The sequence below is a fragment of the Danio rerio genome, chromosome 6 (assembly GCF_049306965.1).
Source record: "Danio rerio strain Tuebingen ecotype United States chromosome 6, GRCz12tu, whole genome shotgun sequence".
Taxonomy (NCBI): domain Eukaryota; kingdom Metazoa; phylum Chordata; class Actinopteri; order Cypriniformes; family Danionidae; genus Danio; species Danio rerio.
In genome coordinates, this window is record NC_133181.1 from 7,826,477 (window position 1) to 7,842,500 (window position 16,024).

The window sequence follows — 16,024 nt, forward strand, 5'->3', positions numbered from 1 at the left end:
GTGGTGTTTCTGATAGGATGTGAATGAGCTGATAAAGAGGCCTGTGCTGAGGTGAATCTCAGCCGCTGAAAGCTGAGGATGTGTCCTGAATGCTGAGAGCTCTTTCTGCGTCTCTGGGTCAGTTCTGTGCCAGGCTGCAGGGGGCACCGCCTGACCGGCCACAGAGCCACCAAATACACTTGCTCTATGTGTTTATATGCTGTTAATTGCATAATCCTGGCTGAATCACTTAACCTATGTGGAAGCAGCCAGCTGGAAAGAACAACAATGCGTTATTCTGTGTGTGAAAGTGTGTGTGTGTGTGTGTGTGTGTGTGTGTGTGTGTGTGTGTGTGTGTGTGTGTGTGTGTGTGTGTGTGTGTGTGTGTGTGTGTGTGTGTGTGTGTGTGTGTAGAGGAGGAAGGGAGAAGTTAAGAAAAAGTTAGCTTTTGTTTAGGCTTCAGGAAACAGGAAGGAAACAGGATATACAAAGCGCATTTGTGCAAACGAGACAAAGTCTACAAATCAATGGCCAAAGAAAATCAACTGTTTTAACTCTGATGTTGCAATCCTGTTTTTTGTTTGTATTGTGACAGTTACTAGAGAAACTGAATATTAAAAGGGAAAACAGTGGGTGTGGCTTGTTTTTCTACTGCAAGCTGATTGGATGTAGTAAAGTAGGCATTTCATTCAGAAAGATCGGGAAAAGGGTTTGGGGAGAGTTATTACAACCTTACAGACACCTCCTCCTCGCCATTTCTGTTTGTTGTCAAAACTGACAGTTGGAGGGGCGTGGTTAAGTGTGTTAGCCACACCCAATACCTCATAATCACGTAATCTGAGAACTGAACTGCAAACAAACAGGAAGTGCATTTTTAAGATTATAAGAGCTAACTAATTTAGTGAGCTAACAAAATAAGTATAGTTTCATTTGTACTGAATGTAACCCCAAACCATGATTTTTCCTTCACCGAACTTGACTGATTCCTATGAGAATCTTGGGTTCATGTGGGTTCTAATAGGTCTTCTGCAGTATTTGTGATGATTGGGATGCAGTTCAACAGATGATTCATTTAAACCAACAAAGGCTCATTCTGAAAACGTAGCCCTGTATACATTTCTGGAGATCGTGAATTATGTAGCCAGGGGTACGTATGGCTGCATTTCATTTTTAAAACGAATATGGGGCAGTATGACGGCGTACCTTTTTGCTCTTACCAGCTGACTGCTTAACTTCATGTGGACAGCTTTCCCGCTGTTACCTATTTGTCCAATTAGCTTGCCTTGTACGCTGGAAAACTTGAGATGCAGGGAGGAGTTGACCACAACAACGGAATTCAAGTCCGGCGAAGAACGGTTTTAGAAGTCAAAAAAAGAAGCAAAAAAATAAAATAAACAAGTAAATATCAGGGTGAGAATGTGGTAAAATCTGAAAATGAGGAAAAAATCTGGCGAGGGCTTTTCTCTTTCTGGATTGGATTTTTAAAACTGTTGGTTGGTTTTGAGGAAGTGGATGGGCACTGGTCAATCGTTGATTTAAAAACACTACTGGTTGGGTTTAGGGATGGAAAAGGGTGGGTCAGTCGGTCAGTCAGTCAGTCAGTCGACCAGTCAGTCAGTCAGTCGACAGTGGCCTCTGGTGGATTTACGTGAGAATAGCAGGCTCGAATGGTACTCACGAGAGAAACTTGAGCTCTCAAAAACCATACAGAGTGGCCTCTGGTGGATTCATGAAAACAAAAACTGCAAAAATATATATCTTCTGAGATGTATTTGGCACGCTGCAGAAATGTATGTAGTGATACGTTTTCAGAATGAGCCTGGGTTACTTTAAACAGTCAGTTCACTTTATCTATGTGGGTGGAACCTCATGATTTGCTACAAATCAATACTTGAAGACCTGATCTGAAGATATCAATTTTGAATAAATTTTTTCAAATGTGATCTAGGTTTAGATTATATTTCAGTTTGCTGGTTAGTGTTGACTACAATTGTCACTTTATGCTTTGAGGGAAAAAAAATCACACAAATGCATCTAGACATTTTAAATGAATTTTAAAGGCTTGTGCACACCAGGATGATGTCATTAATGTCAATCACTAGAAGATGGATTTCCGATTCAAATGTGAATCTGTTTTTCCCCACTCCTATTTATTTCATAGAGTACTGTATGTCCTCTAGACACTCAGTCCTTTCTGCTGAATGGAAACACACTACCTCATGAGCCGTGTACTGCGTTTGAAGTTAATAAAGGCTCAGTGCGTCTGTATTACATCAGAGCGCTGATGGATCTAGTGGAGTTACAAAAATATACAGTACTTGTTTCTGTCTGACATAAATAATTTCCCTCTTTGTGGATGCTTATGAATATAACTTGTCTGTGCTTGTTTCTGAAATAGGTCAGAGTACATATACAGTTGAAGTCAGAATTATTAGCCCCCCTGTTTATTTATTTCCCCAATTTCTATTTAATGGAGAGAAGATGTCTTATCAACACATTTCTAAACATAATAGTTTTATTAACTCATCTCTAATAACTGATTTATTTTATCTTTGTCATGATGACAGTAAATAATATTTGACTAGATATTTTTCAAGATACTAGTATTTAGCTTGAAGTGCAATTTAAAGACTTAACTGGGTTAATTAGGTTAACTTGGCAGGTTTGGGCAAGTTATTGTATAGCGATGGTTTGTTCTGTAGACTATCGAAAACAAATGTAGCTTAAAGGGGCTAATAATTTTGACCTTAAAATGTTTTTTAAAAAAATGTAAAATCGCTTTTATTCTAGTCGTAATAAAACAAATAAGACTTTCTCCAGAAGAAAAAAATAATATCAGACATACTGTGAAAAATTCCTTGCTCTGTTAAACATCATTTGGGAAATATTTATAATAGAAAACAAAATAATTCAGGGGCAAATAATTCTGAATTTAACTGTAGGTTAGAGTCAATATATAGTTGAAGTCACAATGATTAGCCCTCCTAGGATTTACTGTCTTATTTAAATATTTCTCAAATAATGTTTAACAGAGCAAGAATTTTTTTACAATAATTCCTATAATATTTTTTCTGCTGGAGAAAGTCTTATTTGTTTTATTTCGGCTAGAATAAAAGCAGTTTTAAATTTTTATAAAACCATTTTAAGGTCAATATTATTAGCCCCTTTAAGCAATATTTTTTTGATAGTCTACAGAACAAACCATCATTATACAATGACTTGCCTAATTACCCTAACTTGTCTAATGAACCTAGTTAAGCCTTTAAATGCTACTGTGTACTGTGTTCATAGAAAAGATAAAACAAATAAGTTATTAGAAAATGAGTTATTAAAACTATTATGTTTTATGTATTATGTTGAAAAAATCTTTTCTCTGTTAAAAAGAAATTAGGCAAAAATAACTCAGGAGGGCATATAATTCTGACTTAAACGGTATATTCTGGAAATAATGTAAATATCTTACCATCAAAGTATATTCCATAGTTTTTTATTTAAATGTTAACATATATAAAGTTGCACTGTATGCTCCATTTGCTAACAGACAGCACATAGAAGACTGAAGTATACTCTGGACTCTGATAACAGCTTAGTAGCAACCTTTAGCATTGTAGAATGTTTTTCTGAAAATTTTCAAAATAAAGAAAAAAAAATACATTTAACTACAGTATTTGTGGGTAGGTTCTTTATTTTAGAGAAATAAATACATTTAATTAGCAAAAATGCCCAAAATTGACTTTTTAATCTTTATTTTTCTTCTTTTTAATGGAGGATTAAACATCTATTGAGGAATAACTAGGCAACAAAAATACTCTAAAAGTATACTCATAAAACTCTATTCATGCCAAATAAACTGATTTCTAAGCCATTCAGAATAGAGGTTTTTATGAAAAAAAAAACTCATTTGATTGTTTTCTTATTTTTAATTTTAATAAAAAATATATTTTAAGTAATTATTTTATTATTATTTAAATTTATTCTTAATATTTATTTTATTTAAACATTTTAATTTTATTATTCAATTTTAATTGTATTATTTAATTGTATTAAAATTTTTAATGAATGATTAAATTATATTGAGGAAAACTAGGCAACAAAAATACAAATTTTATAATTATAATTATTATAATTTATAATTATGATAATTTACTCATAAAACTCTATTCATGCAGAATAAACTGATTTCTAAGCTATTCAGAATAGAGGTTTTCTTGAAAAAACTCATTTGATTGTTTTCTTATTATTAATTTAAATAAAAAATATTTGTATTATTTTTCTTTATTTTAGTTTTGTTATTTAATTACATTTTTAATATTTAATTTATTTTCATTTTTTTATTTTATTATTTAATTTTATTATTTAATTTAATTATAATTTTTAATGGAGGATTAAATTATATTGAGGAAAACTAGGCATCAAAAATAGTAATTAACAAAATTATTTACTCATAAAACTCTATTCATGACAAATAAACTGATTTCTGAGCCATTCGGAATAGAGGTTTTCTTGAAAAAGTGCAGTATAATGGGTGTCTGAATTGTAGATGAATCTTCCGTCAGTGTTTCATTCACGGACTGCTGTTCCTCAGCTGCATGTACCTCGTCACCATGGTGATATGCAGAGGAATGAAAACATCTGAATATTCATAGCCATCATTGCCAAGCCACAAAAAGAGCGTGATTGGCGGCGCTCAGCATTTTCACTACATCTCTTTCAGTGTAATGTGAAGGCAGTTCACCTGTGATGACTCAGCAGAATTTTTATCTGAAATAAATCTTTGCTTTGCAGAAATACAGGCAGTGCATGGCAGGGCTTCTTGCTCCGCCGTATGGAGTGATGGACAGTGGAGCGACTAATGATAGTGAGTATGACATGCTAGCTTACACTCGCGTTAAACATCGGGGATTGTTTCTGAAGCATTTCTTTCTTTGTGATGCAGGAATGCCGGACAAAGACAATCTCAGCAACGATCCTCTCAATTTTATGTCAAAAAACCTGAATAAGGTATGATTGATGTCTGTGTTGGTTGTTTTTGCATATCTATGTACTGTTTTCAAAGGGTCATAAACTGCATGTATATGATTTTGTAATGTATTAGAAAGCTTTTCAATACTTCTACATTTATTTAACCAAAAATTCCAGGAATATTTTTTTAACAGCTTTTTTTGTTAGAATTAAAATAGCAGGTTTTCCCAGAGATGGGTTGCGGCTGGAAGGGCATCTGCTGCGTAAAAACGTGCTGGATAAGTTGGGGGTTCATTCCGCTGTGTCTACCCCTGATTAAGCCGAAAAGAAAATGAATGAATGAATGAATGAATGAATGAATGAATAAAACAAGCAGTTTTTTCTTTACGTTGTGATTTTTTCTTGTGATGTTATAATTTTCTGCATGATTTTTTCTTGGTACTCGTAAAATGTGCACAGAAGAAACAAAAAAGGGTTTTTACAGTGATACCATTTTAATGAAAAGTTCTTAAAATACACATTTTATCATTTAAAGAAACACGTTTTGCACTATTAAGAGTGTTTTGTGAAATGAAAAGGTTCTAAAAATGGTAAAAGTTCTAGTGATTTCACAAAAAGGTGTTACTATAATACATAATATACACTGTAAACAACATACTGTAAATGTACAGTAACTTTGGCACTTTTGGTTGCAAGACTGTAAATTTACAAGCACACTATAAATTAACAATTACAATTTACAGTAAAATGTACAGTAACTTACTGGAAAATTTGGTTGAAAGTAAAACTGTAAATTCAGGAGCACATTGTAAATGAATAAGTACAATTTACTGTAAAATTAACTGTAACTGGCAATTTGGTTGCATCTAAGACTGTAAATTTGCGAGCACAGTGTAAATTAACAATAACAATTAACTGTAAAATTGACAGTAACACACTGGTAAGTTTGGTTGCAAGTAAGACAGTAAATCCACCAATTTATTATACAATTTACAGTAGCTTGCAATTTTGGTTGAAAGTAAGACTGTAAATTTACGAGCACATTGTAAATTAACTTACTGTAAAATTTACAGTAACTTACTGGCAATTTTGGTTGCATGTAAGACTGCAAAGTTATGAGCACAGTGTAAATTAACAATTACAATATACGGTAAAAGTTATAGTAACTTACTGGCAATTTTAGTTGCAAGTAATACTGTAAATTTACAAGCGCACTGTAAATTAATCCATTTTACAGTATTTTTTACAGTGACTGACAGGAATAGGATTGACAGGAATAAATAACATCAATGCAGCTTAATATCTGAATCCATTTTTTCAGGATGCTTTGATTGAGAATATTTAAATTTATAAATGCTGCAGGGTTAATATACCTTTATTGTAAAATTCTAAATGTCTTTACCATCACTTTATTTCACAATTTATGGTCAATTTAATCTTCTTATCATAAGTGTTTGCCTATGTGTAAAATGTTACTGTTTTCTAAATTATCAGTGGATGTGATCCTGCATTAACATTTATTTTAGTTAAAAAATACAATCCACACCTGATCCACTTTCCAGTATCAGAAGGAATTATTAGTTGGATAACAAAGACGTAGAAGCACATAATCCTAACTGTACACTGAAGAAAATGCTTAATTGGATTTACTAATGTTTTTTAGGTATGTAGTTGCAAAAGTGAAAGTTTATATGGGCTGAATTTAAACAAACATATTAAGTTGAATATTACAAAATATTATTAGTTAGTTTAATTCAGCCCCTATAAATAATTTGCAACCGCGTACCTTAAAAACATTAGTAAATCCAAATAAGCATTTTAATTTTTCTGTGTAGGCCTAAACTATAAACTTGTTCCTTTAATCTGATTGGCTGTTTGGAATGTTGTTCCAAGATCAACCATGCACTAACTGTAATCTTTATGCACATAACTCAAGACCGCCACCTCAATTTTATACAAATTTTGTTTAATTAATATACAAAATTACACATCCTCTTCTAACAAAAAGATCTTTAATATGATTTACGCTAGCGATCGAGTGCAGATGACTAAATCACAATGAATGTGTGTGTGTGGTCACAGATGTAAAAATAGGCCATTTGTGAGTGTTCTCTCTCTCTCTCTCTCTCTCTCTCTCTTTGCTTTAGGTGCCGTCAGAAAAGATTTTGAGGGCAGAAAAAGTGTTACGTAATGCAATACTGGCCAGAGCTCCCCACATGATCAGAGACAGAAAATATCATCTGAAAACATACAGGTGTGTGTTGCTTGCGACTTTCAAGGTAACCAGGGTGTGAATTACAGGGGTGTTTTAGGGGGGTGGGGGTGAGGTTTACAGATAATATATATACACACTAGACTAACCCTATAATGGTTCATACTGTTGTGATTGATTGATTGATTGATTGATTGATTGATTGATTGATTGATTGATTGATTGATTGATTGATTGATTGATTGATTGATTGATTGATTGATTGATTGATTGATTGATTGATTGATTGATTGATTGATTGATGGAGTGATTGATTTGGTTAGTCGATGGGTTGATTGGTTGGTTGATTGGTTGGTCGGTCGGTTGGTCGATTGATTGATTGATTGATTGATTGATTGATTGATTGATTGATTGATTTATTGATTGATTGAGTGATGGAGTGATTGATTTGGTTAGTCGATGGGTTGATTGGTTGGTTGATTGGTTGGTCGGTCGGTTGGTCGATTGATTGATTGATTGATTGATTGATTGATTGTTTGACTGGTTGATTGTCTGACTGACTGACTGTCTGACTGACTGACTGACTGATTGATTACATTAAGAGATGCATTTTTGATATTGAAGTTTTCTAAATGTTATATTTAAATAGGCAAATTGTGTATTATTTCATGTTTTTGAATGCATTTCTAGCTAAAATGTTTATATAATCATGCAAATTATTCATTAACAATGTTCTATGGTAAAAACCTTCAGAAAACAAATAAAACAGATATGCTATAATACAATACATGCCGATATAACAACACTGGTATATCTGCGAAAATAGACATTTATGGATCAGTTTTAAGAAAAAATTCTGTCCAAATATGCAATAATAAGTGAAATCTACAAGCACAGACAGATAAAGTGTGACAAAAAAAACTTTAAAAGTGTATTTTGGATGTTTTCTTTACATCTGAATAAAAGCCCTTTATGAAAAGCTAAAAAGTTCAAAATGTTAAAATTGTTTGTTGCCTGCAGTGTCTTAAATGTCAAGTACCCTGTCAAATGCACAGTTTATTTACTTATGCCGCAGTATCTGCAGAATCAGCAGTGCATGTGTTGAAATTGATCTTAGTGTGTGTGTTTGTGTGCGTGCGTGTTTGTGTGTGTGTGTGTGTGTGTGTTTGCAGGCAGTGTTGTGTGGGCACTGAGCTGGTGGACTGGTTGCTTCAGCAGAGCTCATGTGTTCACAGTCGGGCTCATGCTGTGGGAATGTGGCAGGTGCTGCTGGAGGAAGGAGTTCTGAATCACGGTACACAACAAACAAACAAACAAATAAACAAACATACCTGCAATCTGCTGTATTGCCACACAGATTAACAGCACACTAAAAGATTCATCTATAGGGTGGTTTCTACAATGCATTTCATCTTTATGTGTGTATAAAAACACATTCTTTAATTTAAATTTCATTTTTGATGTAAATTTTGATGTATAAATGTTTATATTTTTAGACACACTGTAAAAAAATATTGCTGCCTACATTTTTTTTTGTTAAATCAAAGGTATTTTTCATCTCAACCTAAACAAATATTAAATTAAACATTGTATAACAAGAAAAATGAGTTAAAACCTGATTAACTCATCAATATTAGTTAAAGTAACATAAAAAAAACATTTTCATTTATTTATTCATTTTCCTTTGGCTTTATTAATCAGGGGTCGCCATGGCCTTCCAGCTGCAACCCAGTACTGGGAAACACCCATACACACTTATTCACACACAAAACATGCAAACTCCACACAGAAATGCCAACTGACTCAGCCGGGACTTGAACCAGCGACCTTTTTGCTGTGAGGCAACAGTGCTACCCACTGAGCCACCGTGTCACCTACATGACATGATCTTTTTTTTTTACAGTGCATAAATTTTAAATACATACACTATATTGCCAAATGTTTTAGGACACTCTTACAAATCATTGCATTCAAGTGTTCCAATCTCTTCTATTTAGCCACAAGTGTATAAAATGTGTACAAACATTTCCTGACCTCCACCCTGAACACTTTTGAGATAAAAAAACAGCAGATAATGTGAGCCTTTCCGGGCAATGTGGTGGCGCAGTAGGCAGTGCTGTCCTAGTAGGTAGTAGTCGGCTTGGTCAGATAGCATTTCTGTATGGAGTTTCATGTTCTCCCCGCGTTTGCGTGGGTTTCCTCCCGGTGCTCTGGTTTCCCGCACAAGTCCAAAGACATGCAGCACAGGTGAATTGGGGAAGCTAAAATTGTCTATAGTGTATAAGCGTGAATGAGAGTGTATAAGTGTTTTACCAGTGATGGGTTGGGGCTGGAAGGGCATCCGCTGTGTAAAACATGTGCTGGATAAGTTGGCGGTTCATTCCGCTGTGGTGGCTTCAGATTAATAAAGGGACTAAGCCAAATGAAAATATATGAATGAATGAATGAATGAATATGAGCCTTTCCATCCAACATTAGTTCTAGAATTACTATAGAAGATTTGGGTCAATTCAAATTTTTATGATTGTAATTGACCCAAAAATAAGTTTAGATTTAGTTTTTGCAACCTTTTTCAAATCTGGTTAAAGAGATAGTTCACCTAAAAAATAAATAATAAATGCTCCCTATTTGCTCAAGCTGAAAGCCTTAAAACCGAAAACCTGTAAACATTGACTTTCAGTATTTGATTTTCCGGTCCCACTTTATATTAAGTGTCCTTAACTACTATATACTTGTATCAAAAAAATAAATACAATGTACTTACTGTGTTCAAAATGTATTTGAGTACACTTGTGGTGCTCCTAAGTTGGTATAGGGGTTGGGTTATGAACAGGTTTGGTGGTATGGGTAGGTTTAAGGGTGGGTTAAGGTGTAAGGGATGGTCAACAGTGTATTTACAAATGTAATTACAGAAGTTAGTTACAGGTGTAATTACATATAGGTATTTAATCAAGCATAAGTACACAGTAAATACACAATAAGTACATTTTAACAAACTATTAATTCTTGTGTAAGTACATATTTTTTAAGGCCACTTAATATAAAGTGGGACTGATTTTCCTGCTATGAAAGTCAATGGTTACATGTTTGCAACATTTTTCTAAATATCTTATTTTGTGTTTCACAAAAGAAAGAAACTCATAAAGCTTTCTAATCAATTGAGGGTGATTAGGGAGTATTTTTTATTTATTTTTGGGTGAACTATCCCTTTAACCAGATTTGAAAACGTTGCAAAAACAGGACCTAAACTTATTTTGGGGTGAAATAAATTAAAGTTTGTATTGTTATCCACATAATAAAAAAAAGCTAAGCACATACACTGTATTGGCAGAAGTTTTTGAGACATCTGTCTTTACTTGTACAGTATGTGCTTAAACAGCTTCATCCCTTCTACAAATTTTAAGAGTGTGTTTATAGGATATCTTGACTATTTTTCTAGAACCGCATGGATGTTAGATGGAAAGGATCACATTATGCTATGATTTACCTTAAAGGTGTTCAATCAGGTTAAGGTGTAGTGTATGTGTGTAAATGATGTGTATGGATGTTTCCCAGAGATGGGTTTCAGCTGGAAGGGCATCCGCTGCATAAAACATGTGCTGGATAAGTTGGCGGTTCATACCGTTGCGGCGACCCCTTATTAAAAAAGGGACTAAGTCGAAAAAAGAAATATGAATGAATGAATCTCATAAAGTAAACAATGACAGAATTTTAATTGTTGGGTGAATTATTCCTTTAAGTTTTAATTCTACTCAGTGCTATTTGCTCAGCTCTTGCTGTTTGATTTCTACACTTTATAATAGGAATGACCCTCTCAAAGTTTGACAAAACAACCTCATTAACTTGACTCCAATTAAAGCATCTCTTTATCTCTACTTTTCTTTCTCGTTATGTGGGCAGTCGACCATGAACTCAACTTTCAAGATAAGTACCTCTTTTACCGTTTCCTCGACGATGAGGAGGAGGATGCGGTGTTGCCTAGCGACGATGAGAAACGCGAAGCTGAGGAAGAGCTGCAGGAGACACTCCTCTTCCTCTCTCAGATTGGCCCTGACGCGCACATGCGCATGATCCTCAGGAAACCGTGAGTGAACCACCGCGCCGCCCGCTGGGTGCATTAAAAATGTTAAATTTTTTTTTTTTTTTTTTTTGCATTTGTAAATTACAATTACAGGAAAAAACGCATCAAAAGCAAAATTTCCACAGATAATTAAAATTTAAATCAAAGAAACATAAACAAAATGAAAGACTTTCACAACACGCCACATGCATGAGTAATATCACAGGAGTAGCTTAAAAATATGGCTGTATATCGACACTGGTGTCCAATCAGTGCTGACATACAGCCACATCGCACTGTTACTCGTGAGATATTGCATTTATATAACAGTTCAACGGCATAATCATGTATATAAAAAAGAAATCAAACACAGAGAGTCCAAAAACCCCTTTTGTAAGAGGAACTACTTCCTTCTGTCAATCTTACACATCTGCAGCCGATGTCAGAACAGCTGAAACCGTTCACAAACGTCACTTTAGAGCTAGTATTTGAATGATTCTTTAGCGTAATGTCTAAAGTGATGACAAAACAGGTGATTTTGCTGACATTTAAAGATTATAAGGCTGATCGGCATGAAATATTTACGGCATATGCCATCAATCTACACAGATTTCCCAGCATTTCTCTTTTGTAATCGAGAGATCACAGTAATTAATCCAGAAAAAGCCAAAGCAAAGCAAACACTACCACATTACTATGATATAACTACAGCACTATAACATACAAAAGAGAGAGTTCTTAAAATTTCACTTACCTGTTCTGTAATGATTTGTTCAGCTGTAGTTTGAAACGTACGCTGAAGAAGTGCTGTTTTTCTTCACTAAGGGCTTATCATGCAGTCTCTGTCGCCATCTTGTGGCTAAACGTCAACCGTCTTTGCTAAATTTAAATTCTCATTGTTAGTCATCATTAACTCACACTTCATTTGTTTAAAACCTCTATTTGAGTTCTATTTTTTCTTGTGTTTAAATCGAGAGACGATATTTTTAAAAGCTGGTAGCTGTCTTACATGGTAATTGTTTTCCCTATAATGGAAGTTGTTGGGTTCCAGCAACCATCATTCTTCAAAATCTCCTATTTTGTGTTCAACAGAAGAAAGAAACCCATAAAGGTTTAAAACCACATGAAGGTGAATAAATGAAGGGTAATTTTCTTTTTTGGGTGAACTATCCCTTGTGATAGGGATAAATAACTATGCTTAACTGTATTAAAAGTTCACTTTTTGGTACTTCAGATCTGAAAAGTATACTATTAAGAGGTGAACTAATATTTTATTATATTCGATAGTATAATATTTTAAAGTTAATTAATATAATGTTATAATATATTACAATTAATATAATATATTAAAATTAATTAATACATTAATAAAATTAATTAGTGTACTGAAATAGAGTACACTTTAACTATACTATTTTTCAAAGCAAGTGCAATTTGCAACAATTAAAACACATTTTAAGTCAATATATTTTCATGGTGACTTTATTTTAATTTTCACTTTGGATTTAATTAAGAAAGGAAGAATACTCTACAACATGGTTTATCCAATCTGTTTGCCCTGATATTCTGCTATTGCCTATTTTCACCCAGTGCTGAACTACTTTTTTTGCCCCCCTTCCTTTCTTTCTTTGTCCCTCGCTCTAATTTTAGGCCTGGTCAAAGAACAGCTGAAGACCTGGAGATTATTTATGATGAGCTGCTGCATATCAAAGCTGTCTCTCACCTGTCCAACACTGTAAGAGCATCCCTCCAGAGTCATTTACACAAGTAATGCCCCGTGCTGTTTGAACATGTTAAAATGATCTGTGATGGTGCTGCCCTCTGCAGGTGAAGAGAGAGCTCGCCGGTGTCCTCATCTTTGAGTCACACGCCAAAGCAGGCACTGTCTGTGAGTTTCAATGGCTCTTTAATGCTCTTTTACTTAGTTGATATAACGTTGTGAATATAATTATTATGTCAATAAGATGTTTTAATATTTAGGAAGAAAATAAATGCTCATCAAGGCTATATTAAGTTGATCCAAAAGCTCAAATCAGTTTTCATCCTGTCGCAATATCTGTTTTTTGTTGTACGATATATATTGCACCAAAATATATTGCGATAACCAATATTATTGTCATTTTAAGACTATTTTATGCCACTCGTTATACAATGCCAGAATGACAATATAATATCATCACAATGTAAGAAACACTCTTCCAAAGAACACTTAATATTTTATTGTTGAGATTATTTAATTGAATTTAATTCATTTTAACGATTTAATAATAAGGCTAAATAAAGCACATCCTAAATAAATAATAATAAATGTTATAAAAAAAAAGTGCAGGGTAAAAAGTAACAGAGGCTGCGATATCTGCTACCCAATCTATTTTCAATTGTCAGACACCCACATGTATGTCTGTATGTTTGCTCTCTGAATTTCAGTGTTTAATCAAGGGGAGGAAGGCACTTCTTGGTATATTATCCAGAAAGGATCAGTAAATGTTGTCATCTATGGCAAGGTAATGTCAGCTTTCATGTTTACTTACATTAATGTTAATGATTTCATAAATAGTGGCAAATATTAGATCAGTGTGTGTGTGTGTGTGTGTGTGTGTGTGTGTGTGTGTGTGTAGGGTGTGGTTTGTACGCTGCATGAGGGAGATGATTTTGGCAAACTGGCGCTGGTAAATGACGCCCCCCGCGCCGCTTCCATCGTGCTGAGAGAGGACAACTGCCACTTCCTGAGGGTGGACAAAGAGGACTTCAACCGTATACTCAGGGTACACACTACACAAACTTCTGTCTCCTATAGTGCTGCTCAGACATTATGACAAGCCGGTTTAACATTAAATATGATTGATTTACTTGCATCTATGCTACAGCACTTTTTTAGCTAAAATCTGCAAAGTTACTCATAGTCAGTGGTGGAAGGAGTACTGAAAAGTCATACTCGAGTAAAAGTACCATTACTTGCCTGAAAATGTAGTGCAAGTAAAGTAAAAGTATCTGTTGTAAATATTACTCAAAGTATGAGTAAAAAGTAGCTTTTTCAAAAAGTACTCAAGAGTAGTGAGTAGTGAGTATTACTCTGTGAAAAACTGATGCGTGTACATGCAGTCTGTGCAGGGATGTGTAAACGTAACATTCTGTAGTGCATTTAGTGATCTTCAAACTTCCTATATTTATTTGTTCCTTCCAACCTTTCTTCCATTGTTTGTTTGTTTTTTCCTTGCTTCATTAATTCATTTGGTCCTTCCTTTGTTCCTCCCTTCATTTGTTCGCTCAGTCATATTTTTGTTCCTTCCTTCATTAGGTCCTTTGTTCATTTGTTCATTCCTTTCTTAGATCGTTCAGTTCTTCCTTAAGTCCTTCCTTCATTAGGTCCTTTGTTTGTTCATTTATAATTTTGTTCCTTCCTTCATTAGGTCCTTTGTTCTGTTCTTCCCTCATACACTTGTTCCTTCCTTCCTTCATTTGGTCCTTACTTCATTTGTTCGCTCATTCATTTGTTCTTTCGTTCATATTTTCTGTTCCTTCCTTCATTAATTTGTTCGTTCCTTCCTTCTTTTCCTTCCTCAGTTTGTTCAGTCCTTCCTTAGATATTTTAGATATACTAGATATTTTTCAAGACACTTCTACAGCTTAAAGTGACATTAAAAGGCTTAACTAGGTTAATTAGGTTAACTAGGCAGGTTTGGGCAAGTTATTGTATAATGATGGTTTGTTCTGTAGACTATCAAAAACAAATGTAGCGTAAAGGGGCTAATAATTTTGACCTTAAAACAGTTTTTAAAAAATTAAAAGCTGCTTTTATTCTAGCCGAAATAAAACAAATAAGACTTTCTCCAGAAATATATATATATATATATATATATATATATATATATATATATATATATATATATATATATATATATATATATATATATATATATATATATATATATAAATATTAGACATACTTTGAAAATGTTCTTGCTCTGTTAAACATAATTTGGTAAATATTCAAAAAAAGAAAAAAAAATTCAAAGGGGGGCTAATAATTATGACTTCATCTGCATACTTGCACAATAAAAGAAAGTTTTGCAAACAAAAAAATAAAGTATTGAGCAAAAATAAATAAATAAGTGCAATTCTCAAAAAATCGCAATGCGGAAATTAGGTTTTGAGAAATAAAAATTAATTTTGCTAACAAAAATAAAAAACTGCAAAAAAATAAATCAAGGAGTGCAAGAAAAAAAGAATATATTTGCAATAAAAAAACTATATATTTGCAAAAACATTATTTATAGCATTGCCTTTACAAAACCTGTCCAGTCAATTGCAATGCTCATTTTGATGACAAGGGAGCGGAGTCAAGAAAGCTTGGGCATTTACGACAGGCCCGAACCTGCCTCCATTTAAGCGAAGTCATCAACTAGAGACAAAGTATCACCGAAGTGGTCTTATAGCCCACTGTGTCCATGCCTGCCGTAAACGCCCAAGTTCCCTTGACTCCGCACCACTTGTCAAATCAGGGTCACAAAGTGTAACGCGCAGAAACGTGAAGTGCAAAGGGAAACCAGCATTGCAAACTCACGGTTGACTTAAAAGTAAATCAAAATGAGCATTGCAACTGACTGGACAGGTTTTTGTAAAGGCAATCCAATAAAAATGTTTTGCAAACATTTTTTTATTGCAAATGTTTTAATTTCTTTGCACTCCTTAATTTTTATTTGCAGTTCTTTTTTGTTTGCAAATTTCATCTTTATTTCTCAAAATGTAATTTTTCCTTTGCAGTTCTTTACTTTTGTTAGCAAAATGTATTTTTATTTATCAAAAATAAA

At 33.8% G+C, this 16,024-nt stretch overlaps 1 protein-coding gene across 1 annotated transcript in view; it reads left to right on the forward strand.

Moving 5' to 3' along the window:
• rapgef4b (Rap guanine nucleotide exchange factor 4b) overlaps window positions 1–16,024 on the forward strand; it is a 71,485-nt gene that overhangs the window by 38,766 nt on the left and 16,695 nt on the right. Inside the window, 8 exon segments of the mRNA NM_001114896.1 lie at window positions 4,765–4,837; window positions 4,916–4,980; window positions 7,089–7,195; window positions 8,326–8,447; window positions 11,054–11,237; window positions 12,864–12,948; window positions 13,041–13,101; window positions 13,641–13,717. Of these exon segments, the coding sequence (NP_001108368.1) occupies window positions 4,765–4,837; window positions 4,916–4,980; window positions 7,089–7,195; window positions 8,326–8,447; window positions 11,054–11,237; window positions 12,864–12,948; window positions 13,041–13,101; window positions 13,641–13,717 (774 nt within the window).